General features: G+C 40.7%; 1 protein-coding gene across 3 annotated transcripts in view; it reads right to left on the bottom strand.

Moving 5' to 3' along the window:
• Plcb4 (phospholipase C beta 4) overlaps positions 1–25,419 on the bottom strand; it is a 361,998-nt gene that overhangs the window by 88,228 nt on the left and 248,351 nt on the right. For all 3 annotated transcript variants that reach the window (XM_028754855.1, XM_028754864.1, XM_028754872.1), the window contains 3 exons: positions 21,505–21,585; positions 20,652–20,711; positions 18,869–19,012 (listed from right to left, as the gene is read on the bottom strand). In XM_028754855.1, the coding sequence (XP_028610688.1) occupies positions 18,869–19,012; positions 20,652–20,711; positions 21,505–21,585 (285 nt within the window). The remainder of the gene's footprint in view (positions 1–18,868; positions 19,013–20,651; positions 20,712–21,504; positions 21,586–25,419) is intronic.

Raw genomic sequence — 25,419 nt, forward strand, 5'->3', positions numbered from 1 at the left:
GCCTCTGGCATTGATCATAGGATTCTTTAAATTCAAATTGAATAGATCTAAAATTTGATGTGTCAGTTGACATTCAAGTGCTGCAAAGCCATGAGGACTCGAGGTACTGTCCTGAGAGTGATCAGGAGAAACACTGTTTTCTTCACAGATTCCTCTTACACAGCACTGCCCAACAGCACCAGGCTTCACATCATCAGACAAGAGATTTCATCTCTGAAATTCCTGAGCTGATAGCTGCATTATAGCAGTATGGTTTGGGTCTTGTTATGTGATGTCTTCCCGTGTTAATTTTGGTAAAAATACACAGAACATAAATGGTTTTCTCAGGGGCTTTAGCTAATCCTAAATGTCCTGCACTCACCATCCCCATCTGTGCCTCTCCCTCTGACCCTCACTGGTCACAAGTTTTCTGGGTCTATATTTTATACTATGCAAAGTATCTCCATGGACACCTGAGCTCTTTCATTTTCGATACTGTCAATAACTGATATGAATTATTTTGCATAAATGCCCACAGGCAGGACCACAGGACCACATGAGGATCCTTTCAACTTTTAAAGAAAATACTGTACTGCTTTTTGTGATCTTACATTTTATGTCATCTTACATTTCTACCAACAGTGCATGGGGGTGCTAACTTCGACATCCTCACTATTGCTGTTCTGTTGGGTGTGAAGCTAATGGCTTTTATTGCCTCAGAGAGTTCCAGACATTGCTAACAGCTTTCTGATGGAAGATGGAAGAACTCTGAGAGGCATGTTTCTTTTTGCAGCTAGCAAAGGCCATTTTCTGAGAACTACAAATAGCATCAAAAGCTTCTGCAAACAGGTAAGGTCTGGGTAGAGAGAGAGAAGCAAGAAATGAAATAGGAGCTTTAAAGAATTGCTTCATTTCTCATTACCAGACTGCTCTTCCTCTGTCGGGCTAAATATGGACTTGACTCCCCGGAGATTATTGAATATCCTGTAACTGGCCTAACAAACCACAGGCCCACACAGTTTCCCAGGAGCAGACAGAAAAAGCACAAATAATTTGGATGGCATTAACTGGGGGTATTTTCTCAACCTGAAGGCTTGAGATATGTTCCAAAACACAGAACAAAGTCCACAGTTTCCTAGGGCACAGAAGTGGTTGGTACAGAGAAACAACAGCTTTTGATCACACTAATTTAGTTGTTTCTAGAAATAACCACCAGAAACTAGGGGAGGGGAGGTATTGAGGAGTCTTAAGCGGCCTTCATCATTTTTTTCCGTTTTCTTTTTTAAATAGCATTGGGGAAAACTCGTGTTTATCAGAATGGAAAGGTGATGACCTTTGATATCACACTCATGACAAAACCCACTCATTGCAAATGCCAACTCCATCCTTAGGGCTAAACAGCACTGGGTGGGAGGCTGTGGTATGTTCACTTTGGGAAGATGAAAGCACAGCAAAGGACCTTGCCCGGAGTTACAGAGCAGCTGTCTTGGGGCAGGTCCCCCATGTTGGGATGTTTTTAAGTCTCCCTGTCTAATGAAGGAAAGCTCCTTCAGACCTCCCCCATTTCCCTGTCACTTCTAGGGCCAAATACATAGTATAATGAGTGACAGTGACTACAGGAAACATTAATGCCTGCCATGTTTCCCTTTTCTTTTCAAACGTTAAATAGATGAGATGCCAGCAGGTGTCACTAGAATCCTAGAGTTTCTCTGAAAAGTTTTGCTAGGCATGAGCTACAATTCTATGGACCACTTTGATTACTTCCAGATTAACAGTTTTTAAAGTGATGATTTTAGATACACCTGTTTGAATTGCTGTAGATAAGCTTGAATAATTTACCAGCATGACAACCTTAGAGGTATATCTCTGAGCCTTTGGATAACGGACATGCGTTGGTGGGGTCTTAGGTTTACCACACTGGGCACTCTCTTTTTGGTCCTGCTGTTCTGAGTGGCAACTTCACCATAAAAGGAAACAGCTCCCGAATACAAGACAGGTGTGGCTTCCCTAAAGTCTCACCTTTCTTTAAATTTTAGTTTTATTTATTTGTGATGAATATTGAAGCCAAAGCCCTGAGCATACTAAATACATACAATAGCACTGATAATCACTTTATGCTCTTACTCTTTAATACATTCTAATGCTTTATAGATTAAACTGACCTAGTGTACCCCTTCTTGGGAATATGGAATCCTTGAAGAGTCTTGTGTAGAACTATCTGGGAATGTGGGAGAGGAAGAGGTTCCTGGGGAAACTGGGCCTGGCTTCTAGCACTCCTTGACCCGATTTTCTTCATTCAGATAGCCAGACAGCAAGCATCCAGCTCCTGGCAAATGTCTGGGCCTTCCTCATTATGTGTCTCCTTGCTATAGAACACTAGAAAACACTTTCACAAACAAAAGGAACCCCTCCTCATTATTAGAATGCAATTATAAACACACCATTATAACAAAACTAAACCCACATGAATTTAAACTGAGCAGATACAGCAACAATTCTCCTTTAAAACAATGCTTCTCAGCCTTCCTGATGCTGTGACCCTTTAATACAGTTCCTCGTGTTGCGATAGCCCCCAACCATAAAATTATTTCATTGCTGCTTTATAACTGTTATGAATTGTACTATCGATGTCTGTGTTTTCTGATGGTCTTACTTAGGCAACCCGGTGAAAGGGCTGTTTGACCCCCAAAAGGGTCATGACACAGGTTGAGAGCCAGTCTTTTACAAGGTGGTCACTGCAAGTTTGAGGTCAGATGGATCTACAAAGCTCCAGGATAGCCAGAGTTGTGGTTTAAATTCTTCCTCCCTTTTCCATGTCACAGGTCCCAGTTCAGCTCTTTCTAGAGCCATTATTCAAATCTCCTTATTCATCTGAGGAGACTACCAACAGAATTTCACTTTACTCTTCTGTCCCTGCTTTATATACTGTGGGAGTCATCCCAAGGAAATGACACCCAACAGTGGCATAGACCTGCTAGTTAAAGTATCCGAGTAACCAGGAGTGCCAGCTTGGGTTATACCTTAAAAGCCCCCCACCCCTCCTTTTCCCTCCCTCCCTTCTTTCCTCCTTTTCCCTCCCTCCCTCTTTCCTCCTGTTCCCTTCTGTCTCCTCCCAACCCTTCCTTTCAGGAACAGCAACAAGGTAACTTGGAAGTAATTTGAATGTAAATGATCATGTCTAACCTCCTGACTCAGAATGGATGGGGACTCAGAGGATGGAGAACAGAAATCTGTTTCTTTTTTGGGGAGAGAGGGCGTGTAGCCTAGGGTTTCATAAACAGGAGATGAGGGCTTTACCACTGACCTACAGCCTCAGCCTTCAGCAATGTGTTTTTCACACAGACATACAGACACACACACACACACACACACACACACACACACACACACCCTCTAACTGAGGTGTGATTCCTGGCCAAGGGGCAGCACTATTTCCAGGGAATTCGTTAGAAATAGAGTCTTAGATGTCTTCCCGCATGCAGCCCATTAATCAAAGTCTATATCTGCCAGGTGAACCTGTGCATATTCATTTGAAAAGCATGATGCATCTAAAACAGTATTTCTCCCAACTTGTTAGTGTCCCACTGTCCCATCTAGGAAAGTCTAGCTAGGTTTGGTTTCTGCCTTAATCTGTTTTAGCCATAATAAAATGCTATAATGGGGGGACTTATAGACAAAATACATATAGTCCTCACTTTTCTGGAGGCTGGGAAGACAAAGATCAAAAGACAAGCAAATGAGATGTCTGGTGAGTACCCATGTTCTGGCTCAAAGACGCTTACTGTCTGCTGACCCAGTGATGCCATTTGGGAGGTCCTGAAACTTGTAAGAGTAGGAACCAAGCAGCCAGAAGGAGTTAAATCTTAGCTTGAGCTCCTCTTTTTTTATTTTTCTACTGCTCCTTGTCAATCATGAGATGAAAAATTTCCTCTGTCATGTGCTCCTGCCGTGGTGTTCGGTCCAAGCATACACATCTTATTTACTTCTCTATGGTTGCCATAAAATGCCTTGACAAAAGCAACTTAAGGGAGTATTCTGGTTCAAAATTCAAACTATCTTCCATCATGGTGGAAGGTCAAGGTAGGATGAAATTGAAGAAGCTGGCCCCATTCATCCCGTCAAGAACGGTTATGAATGCTTGCTAATGGTGAGCTCATTTGCTCTATTTGATTCATCCCTGGATCCCCTGCCTATGGAATGGCCCTACCCACAATTAAGATGGAACCCCTACTTTTAACTAATGTTGTCAAGATAATACCCCACAGGCATGCTCAGACGCTCAGCTTGCAAATTCTAGATTCTCTGACACTAACCATCATAGGGGCTATGCTACCAATGACTGAATCTTCTAAAAACCTCAAGATGACTAACCTTCCTTTTGGGTCATTTCCTCATGTACTTCACAGTCATGGATGAGAAGACTAATGAATATACAAGTAATTTTGGAACAGGTTTCCCAAGCTGGTAATTTAAGTATTTCCTAGGTCCGTATCAGAAATGCCAGATCCTGAACCAAAACAATCAGTAATTCCACGAGTGGGTCCCCATTATTCTTCACTTTAACCCTGAAGGTAACTTTAATGCAAGAATCACTATAGTATCCTTACGTAATGAGAGAACAAGACAATTGAAGGAGATGTGATCACTGCAGAATGAAGCTGCACCAGGAAACTGGTGTCTTCTCCATCAGCAACTGGGAGGCCTGTCTTATTTTAATTATAATTCATTTTCCTTATGCATAATTTACATATAACAACCATTAGGCTTTTGAATCAAGTCTTCCAAATGACTAATAACCACTCTCAGAGTGATCTCTGCCAATTGGGACATTTCTATATTTTAAAATTTCATTTCTTGGTTCTTTACAAAGCTTCTCAAGGACTCATATGCCCCACTACATTGTTGAAACAGTTTATGGAGTTTACGTTATTACCAAGGCTGCGCAAACAGCCACAGGCAGGTTGACTAAGAAGATACAACACAGACAGGGAACCCCAGGAGCTGTTGGTTTCTAGGAACTTCTAGGCAGGAGAAAGTGTCCTGGGAGAAAGAAGCCTATTGGGGTAACAGCATCTCTTGCTAGAAGGAGGCTTTTGCACAAAATCAAGACAATGGCTTACTGTGGAATGCCTACTAGAAGACTAGCTACAGAAAGCAGATAGCAGTGCACTTCTCAGGACAGTGACTTGGGTCACTGACTGCAGTCAGCACCCTGAAGACCAAGGCTAGAGCCAGTGCAGCAGCAAAAGATTCCAAAGACCAGTGACTAACAATTTGAATTCTCATGTCACCACAGCCCTCAGTACAGGACTAAGGTCCAAGAACTAAGAAACTGTAGAGGGCAGAGGATAAAAGAAAATAGGAACTGGCTCCCAAAGTTTATATACCAAATAACACACTGTCTAAATACTCTATATGATCTAAATACTTTATATTCATGTCTAAAATGATCAAACATTAATAATAACAATCATAATAAATAAAGTAAAATAATAAAAAATTCATGTCAACTATTCTCTCTTGGCCCTACCACATAGAGAAATTCCGGCACTCAGCATATCTTCCAAGGTGTTGGCACCCTGCATGCTAACAGGTAGATGATGATAGTGCCAAAGGCTAGAATAAACCAAGCAAGGAAAGTCACCACCAACAATGTGTGTGTAAAAGGAGAGTAAGATGACAGGGTTGGTCTATACTCACGAAGCTAAGACAAGGCCAGATAAAAAAGCCTGAGACAGAGAGTGGGATTCCTGAGTTTTACTAACAAATAGCAAACTACAGAGACCAGTGTCCAGGAAGTTATAAAGGATCTGTCTCAAACTCAAGAGAAGAAACACAACCCAATCATAATCACAGAGGCCTTTGGGAAATGATTGAAATTTTCACAATGTTTCCATGTTTGGAAGGAGAGATGGGGGAACGGAAGAAAGTGACTGGGACCTTGTCCTTGACATTGGCTGAAAGTCTCCAAGCCACACCTGTTCTTTATCCTGTTCTCTCTCCAGAGAGAAGCTGGAGAAAGTTAAAGCGGGAATGGATTCCTAGACGACTTTCTGAGCATGGAGAATGGTATCTGGTAGGATGCAGCCTGCCTGCTGCCTCTATGTTTGATAGAGCTGGGGAGGCTTGAATTGTGTTTAGATACTGTTGGCCACAATTAGCACAGTCATTCAGACACTCAAAACAGGCTGTCAGTCTTGCTGGTTATCTTAACAACACTGGAGAGTTAGGTCAAAAAGGACCTGTAAATAATCACTGGAGAGGAGAGGACAAAGCTCTGCTCTGGGTAATAAGTCCACTGGCATTATTCAGGATTTTTGCTTTGTTTTTGCTTTTTCTAAGCCTGATGTCAAAGATCTCTTGTAAAACAGGTTCTTTTGAATCTATAGAATCTTACTCCACTTTCCCCATCGATGTTCACAGACTGTTACATATTGAACAGAAGACTTGGGCCTTATACCTCCTTTACTTCTTGACGTAAATAAATGACATCTATTGATACTTCAAAGTCCATGGTACACCTATATTCTTACAAAGCCCCCAAAACATTTGAAAGACATTGAAGTAATCCTGCTTATTTCAGCATATTTACATTTATATGGGATGCTCTAAAATATTTGAAGAACTTTAAAGCTTTGTAAAAAACAAAAACATCAGTCTTTGAATGTCAGAAACCACCAGTTTGGTTAGAGCTATATTTGTCTCAACTGTTCATTCTACAGAATTCTGATGATGAAGAATAAGGAAGTATCTAGTAAATTCAAAGCCATATATGAACTCATATATATGTATGTATGTATGTATGTATGTATGTATGTATGTATGCATGTATGCATGTATGCATGTATGCATGTATGTATGTATTGAAGCCTGGCACTGAAGTGCTCAAGCTCCCATTCTTCCAGATAATATACCAACTGATACAGTTTGGAAAATTATTTCAGGCCAAAGTAAATATTATTTTGACCTGCAGATCATATTACCTGTCCAGTTCCTATGTTACCAAATATCAGTCAGTGGATCTCTGGCTGACTGACTCTGTCAAGCTAGGCAGCATCAATTTGTTTATTTCAAAGAAGTCAGATCTATAGGGAAGCCTATAAACTATGACTATCAGCATAAGAGGTATTAGAAGTAATATAATAAACTACTGAGACTGAGTCTTGTTATTCGAGGTTCTATCTTCTAATGAAAGCTTCCTACCATATATTCATCCACTAGAAGGGACTAGAGGGCACACTGACAATCAATAGAATGTTCACAGTATCAATAAATAAATGACTGCCAAGACTTCATCACTGTTTTGGTACTGCTCCAGTAATGTCTGGCTGAATGAAGCATCTGTGAAATCACTGTTTCTGTCTGTAGAGTAGCATTTCTGAAATATTTAAATTGGTATTCTTTCAAAAGCACTGTGGGAAATAAGGAAAAACCCACCCTCCTCTCTGCTGAGCTTCACATGAGAATAGAATAGCTCTGAATATGCTGTCTCTTGCTTGACTAGGCTACAGATCAATAGTGTTGAGATGGTGGCTTTCTCGAAGCACATGAATTCCACAGAATACCAATCTCATTAAAGGGATTCACTTAAATGCTACATGAAAACCATATTACGTTACAGGCAAAGGGGCTGGTTGCACTTTTGTTTTTATACTGGTAAGAGAAAGTCAGAGCTGAGAGCTGAAGCCCGGCAGTGTTAGAACCTGAGATCTGGAGCAGAGCCTGGCACCAAGGGTGTACGATGTCACTGATGGGATGACCTAGGCAAGCTCATCTCCTAAGCCACCTCTCCTCTAGATCAGGAAGATCATCATTAATACTCATCAAGTTGAAATGTTATGACATTAAATAATATGCACAACACTTTGAACAGTGTCCAACACACATCTAAAATGCTTGGGAACAGAACTGTTTGAGATTTCTTCAGACTGGAATACCTGCAGATATACCATAATAAGATAATGCACTGGTTTAGTTAGGTTTTCACTGTTGTGAAAAACAAAACAACAAAACAAAGTATCATGACCACTTGGGGAGAAAGGGATTATTTTATCTTATATTTCCAGGTAGCAAACTGTCCATCATACTGAGGAAAGTAAGGTTAGGAACCTGGAAGCAGGAACTGATGCAGAAGCCACGGAGGAACATTGCTTACTGGCTTGCTCCCTTAGCTTGCTCAAGGGTGGTACTACCCTGTGGGCTTGGCATTCCTACAGCAATCATCAATCAAGAAAATGCACAACAGGTTTCCCTACAGGCCATTTAGATGGGGACTTTTCTCAATTGAGGTTCCTTCTACTAAAATGATTCTAGCTTGTGTCAAGTTAACACAAAACTAGCCAGTACATATAAAATGAGATATCTTAGGGATGAGTCCATATATTAAATATAAAGTTTATTTGTATATACATATACGTTATTTCCATACCTTGATGGTAAGTTTTTACAATAGTTTTACTGCGCCTACATTGTGACTATTACCTGTGACACCAGGTCCCATCTCTCTTTCATGTCTGTAATACAGACTCTGAGAGCACTTTAGATTTAGAATTCTGAAAGTAAGGATGTTCAGCTTGTATGTATTATTACTAAGGGTCAGCATCTTTTCAGCTTCCAGGACCATATGTGTCCTTTGTAGCACAGTTTCCATGCTTTGTTTAACCACAGATGAAAGCTCAGCTCTTTATTCATTGGCTGTAAGGGCTGTGCTCGCAAACTCCTAATTATGATTAAATTATTTGCTCCAGATAGTAAAGCTCAGGGCAGTTGAGCTGTATCTAAAGTGATCTGGCTTACCCATGTTTGTATACTTGTGAGTAATCCATTACATAAATGCATATATATATATATGCATGGAAGTACGTGTGTATAAACACACACACATGGTATGACCCCAATGGCTGTTTTTGCTAACAGTAAAAGCTGGAGCTCTATGGAAAATGGAGAAGCAATTTAAGGCTAGTGACATTTTTCCTTCTAGGAGACAAAGGAGAAATTTGAACTTCACAATGTGCTTCTGTGGAGATTATTCTAATTTACTCTGCATCTCCTGCTGGAGGCATCTGATAAACAAAAATCAGGGCAAAATACGTGCTCTGGGAAGGGCCTAGATTCTGTTCCTCTACTAGTAAATTCCAGAAATACAATGGTGGGAGGGCACCAGCAGGGAACACTATGGCCCGCAAGAACACCACAGCTTCTCAAAGGGAAGTGCTCCGGATGCTGGACATTTTCCAAAGGAAAAGGAGCTAAAACTCCCAGAAAGCCTACCTCAGTGGTCACAGCGACTTGGTGACACTCATGTCCTGGATCACGTTTTAAAGACCAACAGATGAACATGCTGAAACTTCTAGTGATAGGATGTGATACATTACGCTGGTAAACAGCAGGAGGACGACTGATAAAAGCCTGCATTCAGGTTGCAGGCAGGGGTGATGGAGGCAGGATGGGCTTCCTTTCTGGATGATGAAGATGTCATAGAACTATACAGCGGTGGTGGTTATATAACACTAGAGCGTAATAAAGAACACTCAATTTGTTCATTTTGAAGCAGTTTTATAGAAAGCAAACTTCATAGCAATTTTAAGAGATGACACAGGAACTGGAAAACTCATTTTAAGAGACTTCTGGTATTGTTTGACTGTATTCTTCTGCACTTTCTATGCAGAATGCGATGGTAACTCAACTTTGAGCTTTCTAATAACATAAGATATGCCTAAGCCAGGTGACTAGTTCAATATTACCACAGACGGATTGACAGCCAACAGAAGCAACTCTATGGTGATACTTAAATGAGAGCTGGTGTATAGGACTCATCCCTCACAACTGATAACTGCAAGTTGCAATAATACAATTTAAGAACCCTGGGTACCTTCAGACTGCTATCATCTGAGACACAGCTCACTGTGAAGCCCCTCTTGGACTATTTATGCAGATACTTCATCAGAATAACATGTCCTTTCCTTCACTCTGACAACCTGGCAGCCATTTTCTGGACTCATCCAAATGTTACTCAGAGGACCTGGTCTCCCACCATCTGGACAGCTCCTTGTGTGGACAGTGTTTGGTTTGTTAGTGGTGCACCGCACTAAACAATTTTCCTTTACTTTTGCCTGCATTTTCATATATGTTTTTTGCCTGATTGTTCTTATTCTGTTTCTCTAGCTCTGGATTATATTAAACCTGTTAACCCAGGGGCCATTTTTATTTCATTTCGCCTGTCATTTGATTAGGTGATGAAAAGATTGCTTCCCTTGTAAAAACTACTCACTGAGGGTACAGGGAAAATTACATCACATTTATTGATTCAGGGCAACCTCTTTCCTCTACTGGCAACCAGGGACCAATCTGGACTCAACATTCTAATGTCATACAAATCTTTCTCCCTGTATACAGCTCACATGAGTAGAGAAGCACTGAGTTTTTCATGCTCTCCCATAGGGCTACTCATACCTTAGTGTCCACAGGAAGAACCTGAGCATCTTGTCAAAATGAGCATTTTTGTCTCAGCAGCTCTGTGACTGACTCCTCAGTGATATGACCCACTGAGCCCTGACCATACTTTGACCCCCATGGTCTTACCATACAATAATCTCCTGGTAAGCATCCATGCTTTGATGAGCACAAGTAATGACCTTTCAGCACCTCAATGGACTCTTCAGTATGCAACATGGCTTGGCACTCAGAGCTAGCTATGGTCCTTGCCAAAATGAAAAACATAATGTTCACTCCAGTCTTCTTGCTGGATCTAACACTTTGGCATGAAAATGCCAACTGTTAGCTTTGGAAACATGAAATACACACACACATACACACACACACACACACACACACACACAAACACAGAGAGAGAGAGAGAGAGAGGCCTTCCTCTCACATTCTCCCCCCAAGACACACATACACACACACACACACACACACACACACACACACACCCTCTCCCCACAGATACACATATATACCTTCCCCCAACAGACACACATACATACATACCACACAGCCACAAGAGATACACACACACCATATACACACATTCTCCCACACACAGATATATACATACATGCTACACACACACACACACACACACACACACACACACACACGGGGGATGGAGGGAGAGAGATAGAGATACACACATGTTGGAACATACACACACACCCTTATGCTTGTCATATTTGAGTTTCACTGTGAGGCAATGTAGTGAAGAGACTTAGTCAGTGAATACTGAGGAGTAGGGAGAGGTTCAGATTCACAAGCTACTTAAGGACACAGAAAGCACAGCTCACCAGCAGGTGACTGCCCCTTCTCCTAGATCTCCATAGGATGGTGGGATATTAAGGCAACTGATGGACTGTATTCCCATGGCCACACTTCTCAGTGGCAGCACGATCATCTGGAGGGCAAATCAGATCACTACGACATGGGTTTCTAATTCAGAGGGGCTGAGGCTGGGCCTGGACAGGACTTTGAAGCTCTGTAGGAGTTGCTAGGGCTCTGGGAGCCACCAGCCTATACCCCCTATGAAACCATATGAAACCATACAAAGTAGCATTGCAATATTTGGGGGTATAGCTCAGTGGTAGAACATTTGCTGAGAATACATGAGACCCTGGGCACACCATACCCAAACTAAAAACAAAAACACAAACACAAAGCAAGCAAGCAAACAAAAAACAAACAAAAAACAAAAAAACCAAAAACCTACTGTATGAAAAACGATGTTTACTATGGGGTGCTGCTAAGCCAGTGTGGGCTCTCTAGAGTCACAGACACTGATTCACCCCCAGGTGCCTTTTCTTGCTCTGCCTTGGTGAATTCATGTGCAGGCTGGTAGAGTAGGGATCGTCATTCGTCTACGTGTATGCTACAATCAGTTTTATACTTTGTGGGCTTGGAAATCGGTGATTTGTGGTTTAAATCTACCTTTATAGTAATCCAATTGGTTTCAAACATCAATTGCCAGATCACTGGGAAATCTGTTAAAACTTTCCTAGACTCTATATAAATTTCTCATTATTAGGCAAGAAGGGGGCCTGAGAACTGGTATTTCTTGAAGACCTAGCTGATGCTGAGTCTGATTCCTTTAAGTTGCTCAGTGCTTGAACATCCACACAGGAACTAGACTGAGGTCTTTGAGGCTATGAAGGATGCTAGCAGAGCCAACAGAAGGAAGTGAGCCGGCTGCTTTTGTTTTCTCCATAAAAACAAAGAGTAAATCCCTTCCTTCTCCAGGAACCTCTGTCCTTAGTCAACATAATCCAAGCACAAGCAAGGTACCTTTCACATTTAACTCAGTTTCTTAAAATGATACTTTATTGCCTGTAATAAATTACACACCCTACTATCATTTTTTGTACCCCCAAAAAGAACACTTACTATTTTTCATAATTTAATTTCTGCGGTAGTTAGTCAAGTCTTATTTGGTAACTTAGTCACAAAGTATAATTTACGAAGTTCACCAAATATTTACAACTTGAAGAAAGTATAATGAGCGGGATGGAAACTGTCGGAACCCAGCTCCAATCTCTGCATTTTGAACTTCACAATAACAGCTTATTTCTGTAATCAGAGGAAAATTTGAGTCGCTATAAAATGATAGATTTATTTGTGGAAACATTGAATGCTGGCTGTGTTTGAGGCTGGTGCACGGCACAGTGGCTGGGGTTTCGGTCGGCTGTGCAGCAGTAGCTGTAACTTACTGAAAGACATCTGAACTCCTATTTGCTGGAGACTGAAACCCTTCTGAGCTAGCAGCCTTCTGAGAAACAAACAAACAAACAAGACAGAGTTCGATTTTTAACTAAATAAGTTTCGGTGAGCTTGCTATTAAGTAATTTGCATAGCCTATGATAAAATAATAAGCAAAGGGATGAAGATGGTCCAGGGAGGAGGAATAAAAAGCTTTATTACAGTTTATTGGAAAGTGGGACAAAGCTTTCAGCATGAGGTTGCTTCTTCTCAAGTGTTTTTAGCTACATGACAGAGACGACATGCCTTTCACCCAGCAGCATGCTGGGGTTGGGGTAAAGGTGGTAGCAATTTGTTAGCAATTCCTTTTTTAACAGAGGGCTTTTCAGGAGAGGAAAGGAAAGCAACATTTTCTAACTGGAAGGACAGGAAGTAGTTGGGTAAGCAGGATATAATGATTCAGATTGGGAGGAGGCCAAGAGAACAGCATGGAAACCTCCAGTCCTGTCATGGACACTCAGTGGCAGCAATCTCATTATATCCTGAAAAATGACTTTAAAAAAACCACCCGGGATTATAGATCATTCTGCTCCCCTTAGACTGCCATCAAATCACATTCTCTCAGCCTGTCTGTCAAGTACCATTTTCCTATCTCCCTCCTCTGCTAATCTGTATAAAATCAAAGTATAAAGCACTGAGGTGATATAGTGGGCCCTCCAGACCCCTTATTTCACTTTCAATGGTGTTAGTGGCTCATGTCTGAAAATATTAAATGAAAATGAATGAAGCAAGCTACTCATAAGTTACAACTTGCACACTCTCTGGTAACAGAATCAAATCCCACATTGTCCCATTCTATGCAGTTGGGATCTGAGTCACCCCTTTTAACAGTGGGTCCATGGTGCATGCACCACCCTATTGTTAGGTACTCTGAGCTACCTCGTTATCAGACGGGCTGTGCTCAAGTAGTCCCTATTTTACTTAATAATGTCCTCACGCATAACTGTACTGATGTTGGCAATTTTATCACAATCTATTGTTCACAATTCATTATGTATTTCGGCTTCCTTTAACATAAATTGAACTTTATCAGATGTATTTACAGGAAGAAGACAAAATGGAGACGTGAATGTAAAGCATGGCACCATTTGTGGTCTCAGGCTTTCATTGTGGGATACTAGAACCCATTTCCCAAAAAGCGAGGCAAGACTACTTACTGTACATCTTAACCACCTGATTAGGACATACTGGTGCAGTCAGCATAGCTGTCTCCAGTAAACCTGCATTTATTCAGCACTTTCAAAAGGTTTGAAACTGTTTTTGAAAGCAGGATGATTGGGGAAGGGTTGAAATGGGTAGAGGACAGAGCTTCAGTAGGTAGAAAAGAATCTGGCAGGGACGGGAAGAGAACCAGGAAAAACAGGGAAATGAAACAAAACAAACAACCATACATAAAACATTTCCTTATAACAGGGGAAAGAGCAAACAGCCAGCATATCCTCGGAGATAGGACGGAAACATGGCTGAGGAAAACAGAGGTGAGGGCAGGCAGGGAAGCAGAGGACGCTAGATTTCACAGAGACTTGGAGGCCTTAGAGGATCCGAAGTGATGAAAGCCCCAGATCTGAAGGGGCTTATCTTCGGCTGCTATTCTGAGAATGGACTATAAGGGGCAAGGTCAAAATGAAGACACACACGGGGAGGGGGGGAGGGAGGGAGGGGGAGGGGGAAGGGGGAAGGAGGGAGGGAGGGGGAAGAAGGAGGGAGGGAGGGAGAAGAAGGGATATAAACAGTTTTAGTCAAGACCACAGCACAGAATAGCAACAGTAAGAAGCAACTGTGCTCTGAATATACTGAGGAGATGAAACTTCAATTATATAAGGGATGGTTGGGGGTATGAGAGGGAGGTGTGGGTGGTCTTGGCAGAGCAGCTGAGAGGAGGACAGCAGGTGAAAAGTTTGGCTACCAACTTCTTTAGGATACCATATAAGGGAGGAGAAGTGGAGTCAAGCTCAAGCCTAAGTAAGTGGCAAGTGGCAAGGCCAGTTTGTTTACAGAGCACTGAGAGCAGCTGGAGACAGCACAAGCTGAGCTTCCAAGATGTCTTACATAAGACTTTCATCTCTGGGAAAAACAATCACATTTTCACAGTCAGATGACTAGAAAATACGTTATAAGGATCTGCAACCTGAACTTGGAGAAATTCGAATCATCTGGATTTTACTGACTTACCAAACAGCCACGTAAAATGAGGCACACACACACACAAACACACATACACACACACACACACACACAATATTGGAGCCTCTTAACAATATGAAAGACTTGCTCAGCGTCAGAAAATTTCTCTTGAGTTAAATTTGGTTCTTCTGGAGTCTGGATTAAGATAAAGTTGGCTTCAGTGAAATGTTTGGAGAAGTGAATTCTTCAGAACAGTTGGACTGTTCTGTAGCACAATAGTCTAGGACGTATGAGGAGATTCAAGCATTTCAATAATCAACTGCAACGCTAGAAACTCTCTGCCCCTCACCCTCCTTGGTTAGAGAAAGCAATACAGAATGCTCCTAAGACAATTGAAGCCCATGGACACCCAGAGGCTGAACTCAATTTCCAGGCCACATGCTGATGTAGTAAATTCCTTGCCCCAAACTTGAAGGGTTACAATGCAACACTTTTATAACAATTTCCAAACCTGCTTATGCCAGTTACAAGAAAATGTTACATAAACAAATAAAACATTCTAGTGAAAAGAGAAAGGCCTGTTGCTATTAGAGTTGAATATTTTAGAGCTATCGTTTTACAGGTAGGCTGCTATTTGTTTCCTCCCAATGCTATCTAGGTGCTAGTCCACATAGCACTAGACAGGCAATAGATTAAAGGAAGTCACTGAGCTATGAAACTTGGGCTTAACTGTAGCCTGTTCCACACATATCCTTAATGTCTGTGGTATATATATAAAAAGCTCCATGACATCCAATCAACAGACCACACTTAAAGTCTGCAGCTTAGCCATTGAGAGAATGGCCAGCAAGCGAAGCATATGTACTTGCTTTCAGCCAAAGAACTTAAGATCTGTACAGACTAATTTAAAAATCACTTCTTTGCTGTTACTGGAATATCTTTCATATGTGCTAACTGGGCTATTAGCACATCCTGTGATCCCATAATTCGAAGGTCTTTGGTTCCATTCACTTGTGACTGGTACCACTGGGTCACATCCACCTCTCCAGGTACTCTGCTTTTCTCACTGACATGAGTTGATTGATAAATTATTTCATTTTTTTTAATTTTTACCTTACCCAATAACTCATACATTTCATTTAAATCCTCTAATTTTTTGGCTTGTATAATCTGTTAGGGATGTATCTATCCAGGATTAGGAATAAAATGGGAACACAAAAAATACTGTCAATACGAAAGCAGTAAAGGTCCTGCTGTGACTAATATAATCTTTTTAAATACTTGTAACAAGATATGGGCATCATTATCACCTACATGCATATTCACTGAAAAATTCAGGGAAAAATTATTACTCATAGTTAGGAAAAACATGGTATTTAATGCTGTCAGCAAGCACTCAACAACCAGAAGGACATGCTGTAACACTCTTCAGTCTGGACAATAAGATTTATTATTTGTATATTATACCATTAAAGAAATATTTTTAAAACCCTGTTTCTTCTAAATAACAGTTCCAAGAAGCCAACATATTTCCCCCTAAAAACAGTAGGGTTAAAAATCTGTGACTTTGAACTGAAAATAGGGATAGAATTATTGATAGTCTATTTTCTAGGAAATAAGGCTTTTTTTTAATGTAACTGCTACTAAAAGAAAAACAGTTGAAGTTTATCTTTGAGGATGTACTGTCCACCTTATCACTCCTCTAAATAAAACTTACTCACTTAAGTATATTCCAGAGGAAATTCTTAAACACATTAGAGAAAGATTGACAGCAATCAAATTATAGGAAACAAACCCCTGAGATTTGCTATTTTAAGCCATCTTCCTAGGACCTTACTTGCTCGGGGCTTCAGACAACATAGCCAGGATCAAGGAGAGAAGGCCGACACCCTGAATTTAAGCCTGGGCTTTGGTCTACCTTCCCATGTGGTCTTCGGAGTGCCACAGTTTATGTCATGTCTGAGAAATGAGATGGTAGGAGGCTCATCCTGAACTTCCCCTCCCCTCCTAGCTTACACTCTGACTTTGGGATCATCATAGCTAACAGGAGGATGGAATGCACAGCCCGTCTGCAAAGCAGCAACTCCCGCAACCCTCACAGTCTTACAGTAGGCAGTTTTATACAAGTCTCACTTTACAGAAGGAAAGAAGTGAGACATAGAAGAATAAATACAGTGTCTATGTTCCTACTTGGCTGGGAAGGAAAAGTAAGTATTTCTGCTCAGCTAATCAGAGCCCTAGTGCAGATTCTTTATAGTGTTTTATCTAACAGGAATTGATATTACAAGACAACAAAGTGTATAACATTTTTGCAAAATTTCAAGAAACCAAACATCTGTATCTGACTAACAAGTCGTTCACTTAGCAGTTAGCTGGAATGGATCCCCCAGATTCAGTGTTGCTATGGCAAACAGTGATGAGAAAGACCTTTGAAGCAAATATGCAAACCTGAACTATAGATTCAGCAATACTATTTGTCTAGATCAAGGTCAATAATCCTTTCAAATTAGACTCCTGTCTGAGCTGAGAAATAAAAACTTCAGAGGCCTGTAAAAGCAGCTCTCCCAAACTGAGATAGGCTGTCCTTGGAGGGCCCATGCCTGGTTCCAAAAGCACAAAGCAAGAGCCTCTGAAACACACACACACACACACACACACAGAGTCACTTGGACGTTACTGTTACAATGAAGGCTCTGCATGAGTGCATCTGGACTAGTGTGTAAGGACATCCCAGGTGAGTCCAGTGCTTCTAGAATGAGCCATCCAAGTGATGGTGATTGAGCCTTGTGGCCCCAGTGTGAGCAACATTCAGTTCTGCCTCTTTCTTGTTAGACCCAGAGTCCATGCTTATGTTTCCCCACTTGATGTTAACTGGTGAAAATTCTTCTACCTACACAATTCAGCATCTCTACTGATATTTTTCTCACTAAACTGATGCTATGTTGCTGTATTTCTAATTATGAGATTAATGGAAAATGAAAGAACTCTCCTTTCCCAAATCCAGGTCTCTATGATAGAAGAGAAAAGGCTTGGTCTCCTTCGTATTGATTACACATGTTTGGAAGTCAAGTTGGGAAAATTTAAGTCTGAAGCTTTTTTCACCAAAATCTCTTAGAGACTAGCTTGCTGGGGCAATGATTTCATAATACATAATGGGCATCATAATACAAGATGGGTCTTAACTCAATATACTTCAAACAACTTACTGAGGAAGAGTTTGGGACTTTTAAGCAACTGGATTTACACTGTTCAATATGATAGCCAATATCTACTTTTCACTTTTAATTTGACAGGTCTGATGTGAAAACACACACTAGATGTCGAACACCATGAACAAATGAATGTAAAATATGTCACTAGTAAATTTTATGCTTATAGCATACTAAAGTAACAATGGTTAGGATATTTTGGGTTAAATATTGTATTTTATAGAAATAGTTATACCCATGTTGGTCTCTGGCACTGAGGGTAGAACCCAGGATATTGAATGTGTGTGTCATAGTCTCCACTACTGAGTCACTCATTACCTTTTTAATTTTTATTACATTTTTTACACTAGAACCATATCCATGCCATGTATGCTCTCTCCCAACCAGCTATACTTAAACCATATATGCGGTTTACATTGTGTTTCTGGTGGGCAGGACTGACCAAGATATGTGATACTCAAACTGTAGTTCTCGGATCTTAACAGAAAAGGAACCTCTTATCTCCTACCTCAGACCTATTAACTCAGGGACTCCTGGGTACATTCAAGTTATGGAAGGCCCCCGGACTAGGTTTCTAATAACATATCACACCAGGGTTGTCCTCTGTGCATGATAGGTGATGAAGGCATTCTGGTTGTTGACTTTTCTATACTAATATGCCAGAAGAGCAGCGGACTTTTAAAAGATTAAAATGATTATACGATTCTTATACGATTCTCAATTTCATATTTAAAATTCTATTAAACATTAAAAAGCTGTGTGCATACACAACATATACTTATTGGGGAGGGAGACCATTGGGATGTTACCTTAGTTACTTCTGGGTTTTCAGCCACCATGTAAGTGAAGCCAATATTCACCAGATCTGTGCCGCTGCAGACACACAATATCCGCCCTTCCAGATCATTTTCAGATTTTCCAACAGCTTCAAGAGCAGCCAGGATTTTGGGATCCTGTAGATGTATAAAAATAGGAAAAAAATATGTTAGGTCGCAGAGTGTAGAGAAAAATGAAGTGAAAAGAAACCACACTTTGTGTAAAAATATACCTAAAGGGAAATGGTCCCGGCTGCATTTAAAACCCCAGGGAGCTAGCATTATTATAAAACCTGGAGGCTGAAGTCTCCAACATTATAGTGGACAAGAACTGCTTCAGAAGAACATTATGCTTATTTTAAAGAAAACTTAGCTCAATAGTCTTTTGTGTAGATATTTTAAAAATAAATCTCACTTATTTGTTTTGATGGCGTTGGTGTGTCTATGTTTGTGTGTGTCTGGTACTCAGATAGTCGAAAGCCATCACGTGGGTTCTGGGACTTGGACTGGGATCCACTTGAGCAGCCAGTGCTCTTAATCGCCAAACCACATCTCTAGCCTCCTTGTCTGAATTTTTGACTGGCAATCCCAGAAAAGTTCAGCTTTGGTAATGTTCAGGAAAGACAGTGATTGGTGTGTACTTGTGTTCGTAAATATCCAAAAGGGCCTCTTACCACAGAACACGGGCTTACTTACCAGGAATGAGGACAATATCACCATAGTCACTGCCACAGGCTATTCTGAGGAAACGAAGTTAAGACTCTCAAGCAGCTTGGATACAAAGACCAAGCATTTTCATTTTTTTTCAATCTATGCATCCTTACATGGAAGGAAAGCTGTGAAGGTTTTCCCTAATTCCTACATAAAATACCACATTCATTTTTGAGAGATAATTCCAATATGTGATCACACAAGAAACGCAGCTAACATGAAGAGGCCAGCTGACAGACAAATAAAAACGAACAAACAAACAGGAATAGAATTTTGTTTTGGAAATCTGAAACCACACAGAGGGAAATAAATACTGTGGTTGAGTATTCTATGAAGAGAAGCCCTTTTAGTCCCTCACAGTGCTAGGAAGATGGCTTCTTATGCAAACACACCAATCTCTGAAGATCACTAATTTCTGTGCTCTTGGGTGCCTTCCCTCTCAGAGGTGAGCCAGGCTTGGTTTGTGCACTAATGTCTTGAATGTACAGATGAATAAATATAGGGTGCCTCAGCCATGTAAACCCCCACACTCATCAGTCACACACGAAGAGCAAATCGCTGACTCCAGGGGATGCGGAGAGATTTTAGAATTAGTTTCCAGATGAAGGGATCTGTCTTTTTGATACGGACACCATGCAATGCTGTTAGTTCCAAGGGTTAAAACATTTCTAATATAACTGAAATCCAGATAACGTAACACAAGTCACATAAGAGTTATAGATGAAGAGTCCAGTCAGTGCCCATTCTTAAATCTAAGCTGATAACTTTGGGGCAATAAGAAATTAACCAGCATTCCAGAGATCATTTTTCAAGTCTTGTAAATCTATGTTTAAAAGAACCGCAGGGCCAACAAGACAGCTCAGAGGGTAAAAGTGTTGGTGGAGCAAGCTTGACGACTTGAGTTTTATTCCCAGAAGCCATGTAAAGGAGGGCAGACAGAACCCATTCCATAGGAACGTATAGTGCATGCACACTCTCTGCATCCCAACACACAGATGTTCATGCATGCACCCACTTACACACTGGAAATAAAATAACAATGAAGAACAACTCCAATCGCATTTACCTTTGGTATGGCTGCCGGCCGAATACTGTTGATGAGGGAACATTCTAGCACTTGTCCTTCCTGAAGAGAGAGCATACACCCCAGCAATGAACTGAGATTCTGCCAGCCTTATGGCACAGAGTATTAACAAACATTTCTAAAGATAAAATCAATACTGTTGATACAAATGGCAAAATGCAAACAAAATAACAGTAACGATGTTTAATGATCAGAAAGAAGACACTCAAACTTATTTTATATATGTATACACACATAAATATGGATACATATATATGAATGTAATTCTAAATAATTAGTAAAATGTTTACAAAATGTTACTGCACTTACAAACATAATGCCTATGTACCATTAAATATCTGCATATATAAGACATTAAGTAAGAATAATGCCAATTTTTATACATTGCCAACTCCATCTCTCTTGGTTCATCTCCAATATTCACTAAATGTGAGCGTTGTGCTGCACATCCAATCACTCCTGAGGCTCTAAGGAACCTCTTTCAAGGTACCTCTTTGTTTCAGCTGGAAAATTACTTTCTAGAAAATATTGTTAACTTTCAAGATTAAACCAGACATGCTTTTATAACAACGTAACTTATTTTTTTCATAATGCTCAGTGACATTTAGTTCTTTTAAAAATGCCAGCTTTGTTCCTCCAGTTGAATCATTTGAGAGTTAAGCTACATAATATCTTGAATTCCCATGGTGTCCTCAACTCGTGGGACAGAAAAGTATGCAGTGAAGAATCTCAAGAGAATGAGTAAGCATGGTCTCCATGCCTTCCAGAGGTGCTTGGTCTACCTGTTGCGAAGTGAAATGGCTTGATCAGGAAAGTAGCTTCTCTTATGCCATACCTTGCCTTCACTCTTCCAGGTCAGGAAGAAGCCAAATTCATCCACTTTGAAGAGGCAGTTGGGCTCAAACACGAAAGATTCCTGTTAAAAAGAAGTGGGACGGTATTCATAACTTACAACATGGCATCCAGTCAACAGGACCACAAGCAGGCACCCTTTGTATTAGCATCCTAACAACTCCATTTCTGAGGATACTGTTCAACATTTCTTTTTTTGTGTGTGTGTGTTTGTTTAGTTTGGTTTGGTTTAGGTTGTTTGTTTGTGTTTGTTTGTTTGTTTTTTGAGAGAGGTTTCACTGTGTAGCCCTGGCTGTTCTGAAACTCACTCTGTAGACCTGGACAGCCTCAAACTCACAGAGATTCACCTGCTTCTGCCCAAGTGCTGGGATTAAAGGACACCACAGCCTGACCCCTTGAATATTTTTATTTAGAACACTGTGTGTTCTTTCTTTATGTTGAAAAGCTGATCTCTTTAACAAAGAAATTAATGACATTGATGTTCTGGGTTTATACAGAGAAGAGTTCTGTGAAGGTCCAATACTAGCCTCAGTAAGAATGTCTTGACAAGCACCCCAGGGCTTCTGATGCACACTGCATTGTGTCCCACTTCCGTAGACTCTGTCTCTAGAAACTCAATGAAAACCACAGAGTCAAAGCTTCCCTTGAGAAGATGTGTTCTCCAAACTCACATACCACAGTAGATCCATACTATGCCCAGTGGACTCCTGGGCCATTGCATTTAGGAATACCAGAAAAATGCTGTCAGTTAGAGAAAAAGGATATTCAGGAACTCAGATGCTCTGTGACCTGTTTGTATAATACCAAGACAAGGCTCTGCTTCAACAAATCTAGGCGTTCTTCACATGATCTAAAGATGTCTTCCTAGCTCATCACAATGCTATCAATTAGAAACCTGTCCTTTCCCCATGGAAAAAGGCATCAGTAAATAAATAGCAATTACAAGATGGACATTTTAAGAAAGGTATTTCAGATTCTTAGTTTCTTCCATCCAACATTATCTTTCTAAATTCCAAAAAAAAAAAAAAACCCCAGCAATATTCATCACAGCAAATCCAATGTCAAGAGATGGCCACCAAAAGGTGGCAGAATCCAGGGGCATCCCTGAATAAAGATGGACTTTAATTTGGGTAGTTTTCTGGCAAAGACTCACCACATATATTCAACTCCATACCACGTGCTGGGAAATCCATACCAGTACTGAGAACCGAAGACAGATCAGTGAATATAACAGAGGCAAAGGTGAAGGAAGACCTCTGCCTTTGTTGACAAAATCCATCTGCACCACTGTCTATTTACTTCCTCCTAATTTGTTTCAGAACCATACCTAATCAAAGTATGTATGCAAAGTACACAGTTTGGAGACACAACGCACTAAGTTATAGCACACAGTGCTGTAACCATGGTAACCAACTATGAACAAGTTGTATGGCAGTATATGTGTGATTTGGCTGCTAAGCGGTTGACAGTTACTTTCTTCTTGAAATACCTTCTCTCTCCACACTCTGACCATGCCCACTTCCTCTAATGCCATTTCTAATGCCCCTGTCTTTTTCTTACACACACAAACTCTGTGTGTCCTTCATGACTTGGTTTGTGGATGTCTCACTTCCACCATGCTCCCAGGTTTCTGTAAACCTCCATGGCATCAATACTGACAAATTACTGCTGCCTCCCTAAAATATCAGTCTAATGACCTGTGAGATCTAGATCAGACATTTAACTCCCCAGGTGTCATTCCCAGATATTTCAAAATTAACATGTCCAGATCTGACTTCTTAGTTTCCTCTCTCCTCTTTGAGCTTCTTTACCATCACAAACTGTCTTTACTTCAAGAACTGTTACTGCTGTATCTAACTTTTCACCTACCAACTCACTGAGGCTGAGAGTCATCCTTGCCTTTATCTTCCTTCTGTTTTTCCCGCATGGTCACTAATAAGTCCACTTTCATAGGACCAAAGTCCTATGCCCACTAACTCCATCTCTACCATCATGACCTTGGTCCAAACACTTGTCACCATGCCTATGGATTGCTCTCGATTCCCCTGTTTATCCCACAGCAGCCAGAGTGATTCTTTAAGCTTTAGCCAGTTCTATAAATAAATCCTAAACTAATAAATTCCTATTATATTTAGGGTAAAATTTCAACTACAGTGATCTAAAGGATCCAGGTCCTTCCTGTAGTACTTTAGTGGCTTCCTTCCCTTTACTCTTTTTGCTCATTAGCAACAGTCCTGCTTTCCTTAAAGCCTCAAGGTCTTTGCACTTCTAGCTCCACCTTTTCATACATGTCTCTCTCATCCCATTGGTGTCTGTGGCTCTTCGTTTTCCAGCTTTCACCTTAAAGAATGATTGATGCATCCTCTCTTCAGAGGCTGTTCAATCTCCATACTATGCTCTTCACTGCCTGTCACAATATCCTGCTTACTTCCTTGCTGGCACCAAACATAGTCAGCTGTTTTGTCATCTCTTGACTGATTGGTTCACATTCTAGAATGTCACATTCACAAGAGACCTTAAAATGGGCTTGCACATCTCTAGCTTTCGTGCACTTGAAGTATTTATTTCAAAATCAATGTAAAACTAATTCGTTCATGAAAGGATAAATGGACAAATAATTCTTTCAAATAAAATATTTTGCTACAGGCCACCATGTATAAAAAAAAAAAAGATAAAAAATTAGATGAACTTCTTCATACTGAAGGGATAGTGCCAGGCCAGATCCATAGGTTCTTCTGGAATTTCAGGGAGAGAAGGTGACACAAAAGGCAACATGTTACGGTGGGCTGTGTGGAAGAAGGAACATCTGTCCCTAATTTATACATACTCATTTCAAAATTTGGGATGGCTCAGAGATACTGACTGGGAACCCCCATTGGGCTAGGGGCACCATTTGAATGCCCCTGTAAAGAAATTACTTCTAGCACAGTATGATGGTATAGGCATGTAATCTAAGCTACTCTGGAGCTAAGACAAAAGATGACGAATTCAATCCCTGCCTGTGCAACTTAGCAAGACAAGAGGAATCAAAACAAAAGACAATCAACTGAGGATCAGGATCCCTGGAACAGCACTCAGACTGCATGCTCAGGTTCAATTCCTGGAACCTTCAAAATGAAAGACAAAACAAAACCAAACAAACAAACAAAGAAAAATAGGAAAGCACAAGAAGATGGAGAAGGAGAGGGAGAGGAAGAAGGAGGAGAGGGAGAAAAAAAGGAGAAGGGAAAGAGGAAGGGGAATGGAAAGGTGAAGGAAGAGGAAGAGAAGAAGGAGAATTAGAAGCAGCAGCAGCAGCAACTTTCTACCAAAACAAGGTAATAAAATTGATCAAGATGAAGATGGATACAGAATGGTAAACTAGAGTGGAAGGCAGAAACCCACAGAGATAGACAGGTGCTGGATGATCCTCTACACTTAGACAACAAAGCCTATTTGCCTCTGGAGCCCTCAGCAACTAAAAGACAATGAAGAAATAGTTATAAACGGCCCATCTGGGATTCATGAGATAATTCCCTATTTGTTATTGGGAGAAGTAAAAGCCAGGGTAGATATTTTCCAGGGAATTTACAGAGAGGCCCTGACTGATGCTGAAGGCATAGTACATAAAAGCCCACCATGAGCTCCTTGACTTAACCAAGAGGTTTCCTGACCAGAGCTATCCATTCTACCCAGGATACCCCAGAACTCAAATCTGAGAGCTAAGTGACAGCCAGCTGAAAGGAAGTAGAGTAACCCTACTTAGGTTTCTACCAACAAAATAAGCACTGAGCCTCTACTGGAGATAAACACACGCAATCTAATTCTTTTTCTCTAACAGTAGTTTTCAGTTTCACATGGGCACTTTCAGACTAGAACTCAGGCTACAGCTTCCTGGCCAGACCAATGTAATGATATC

This window comes from Grammomys surdaster, unplaced genomic scaffold (assembly GCF_004785775.1).
Source record: "Grammomys surdaster isolate TR1022 unplaced genomic scaffold, NIH_TR_1.0 129, whole genome shotgun sequence".
Classification (NCBI taxonomy): Eukaryota; Metazoa; Chordata; class Mammalia; order Rodentia; family Muridae; genus Grammomys; species Grammomys surdaster.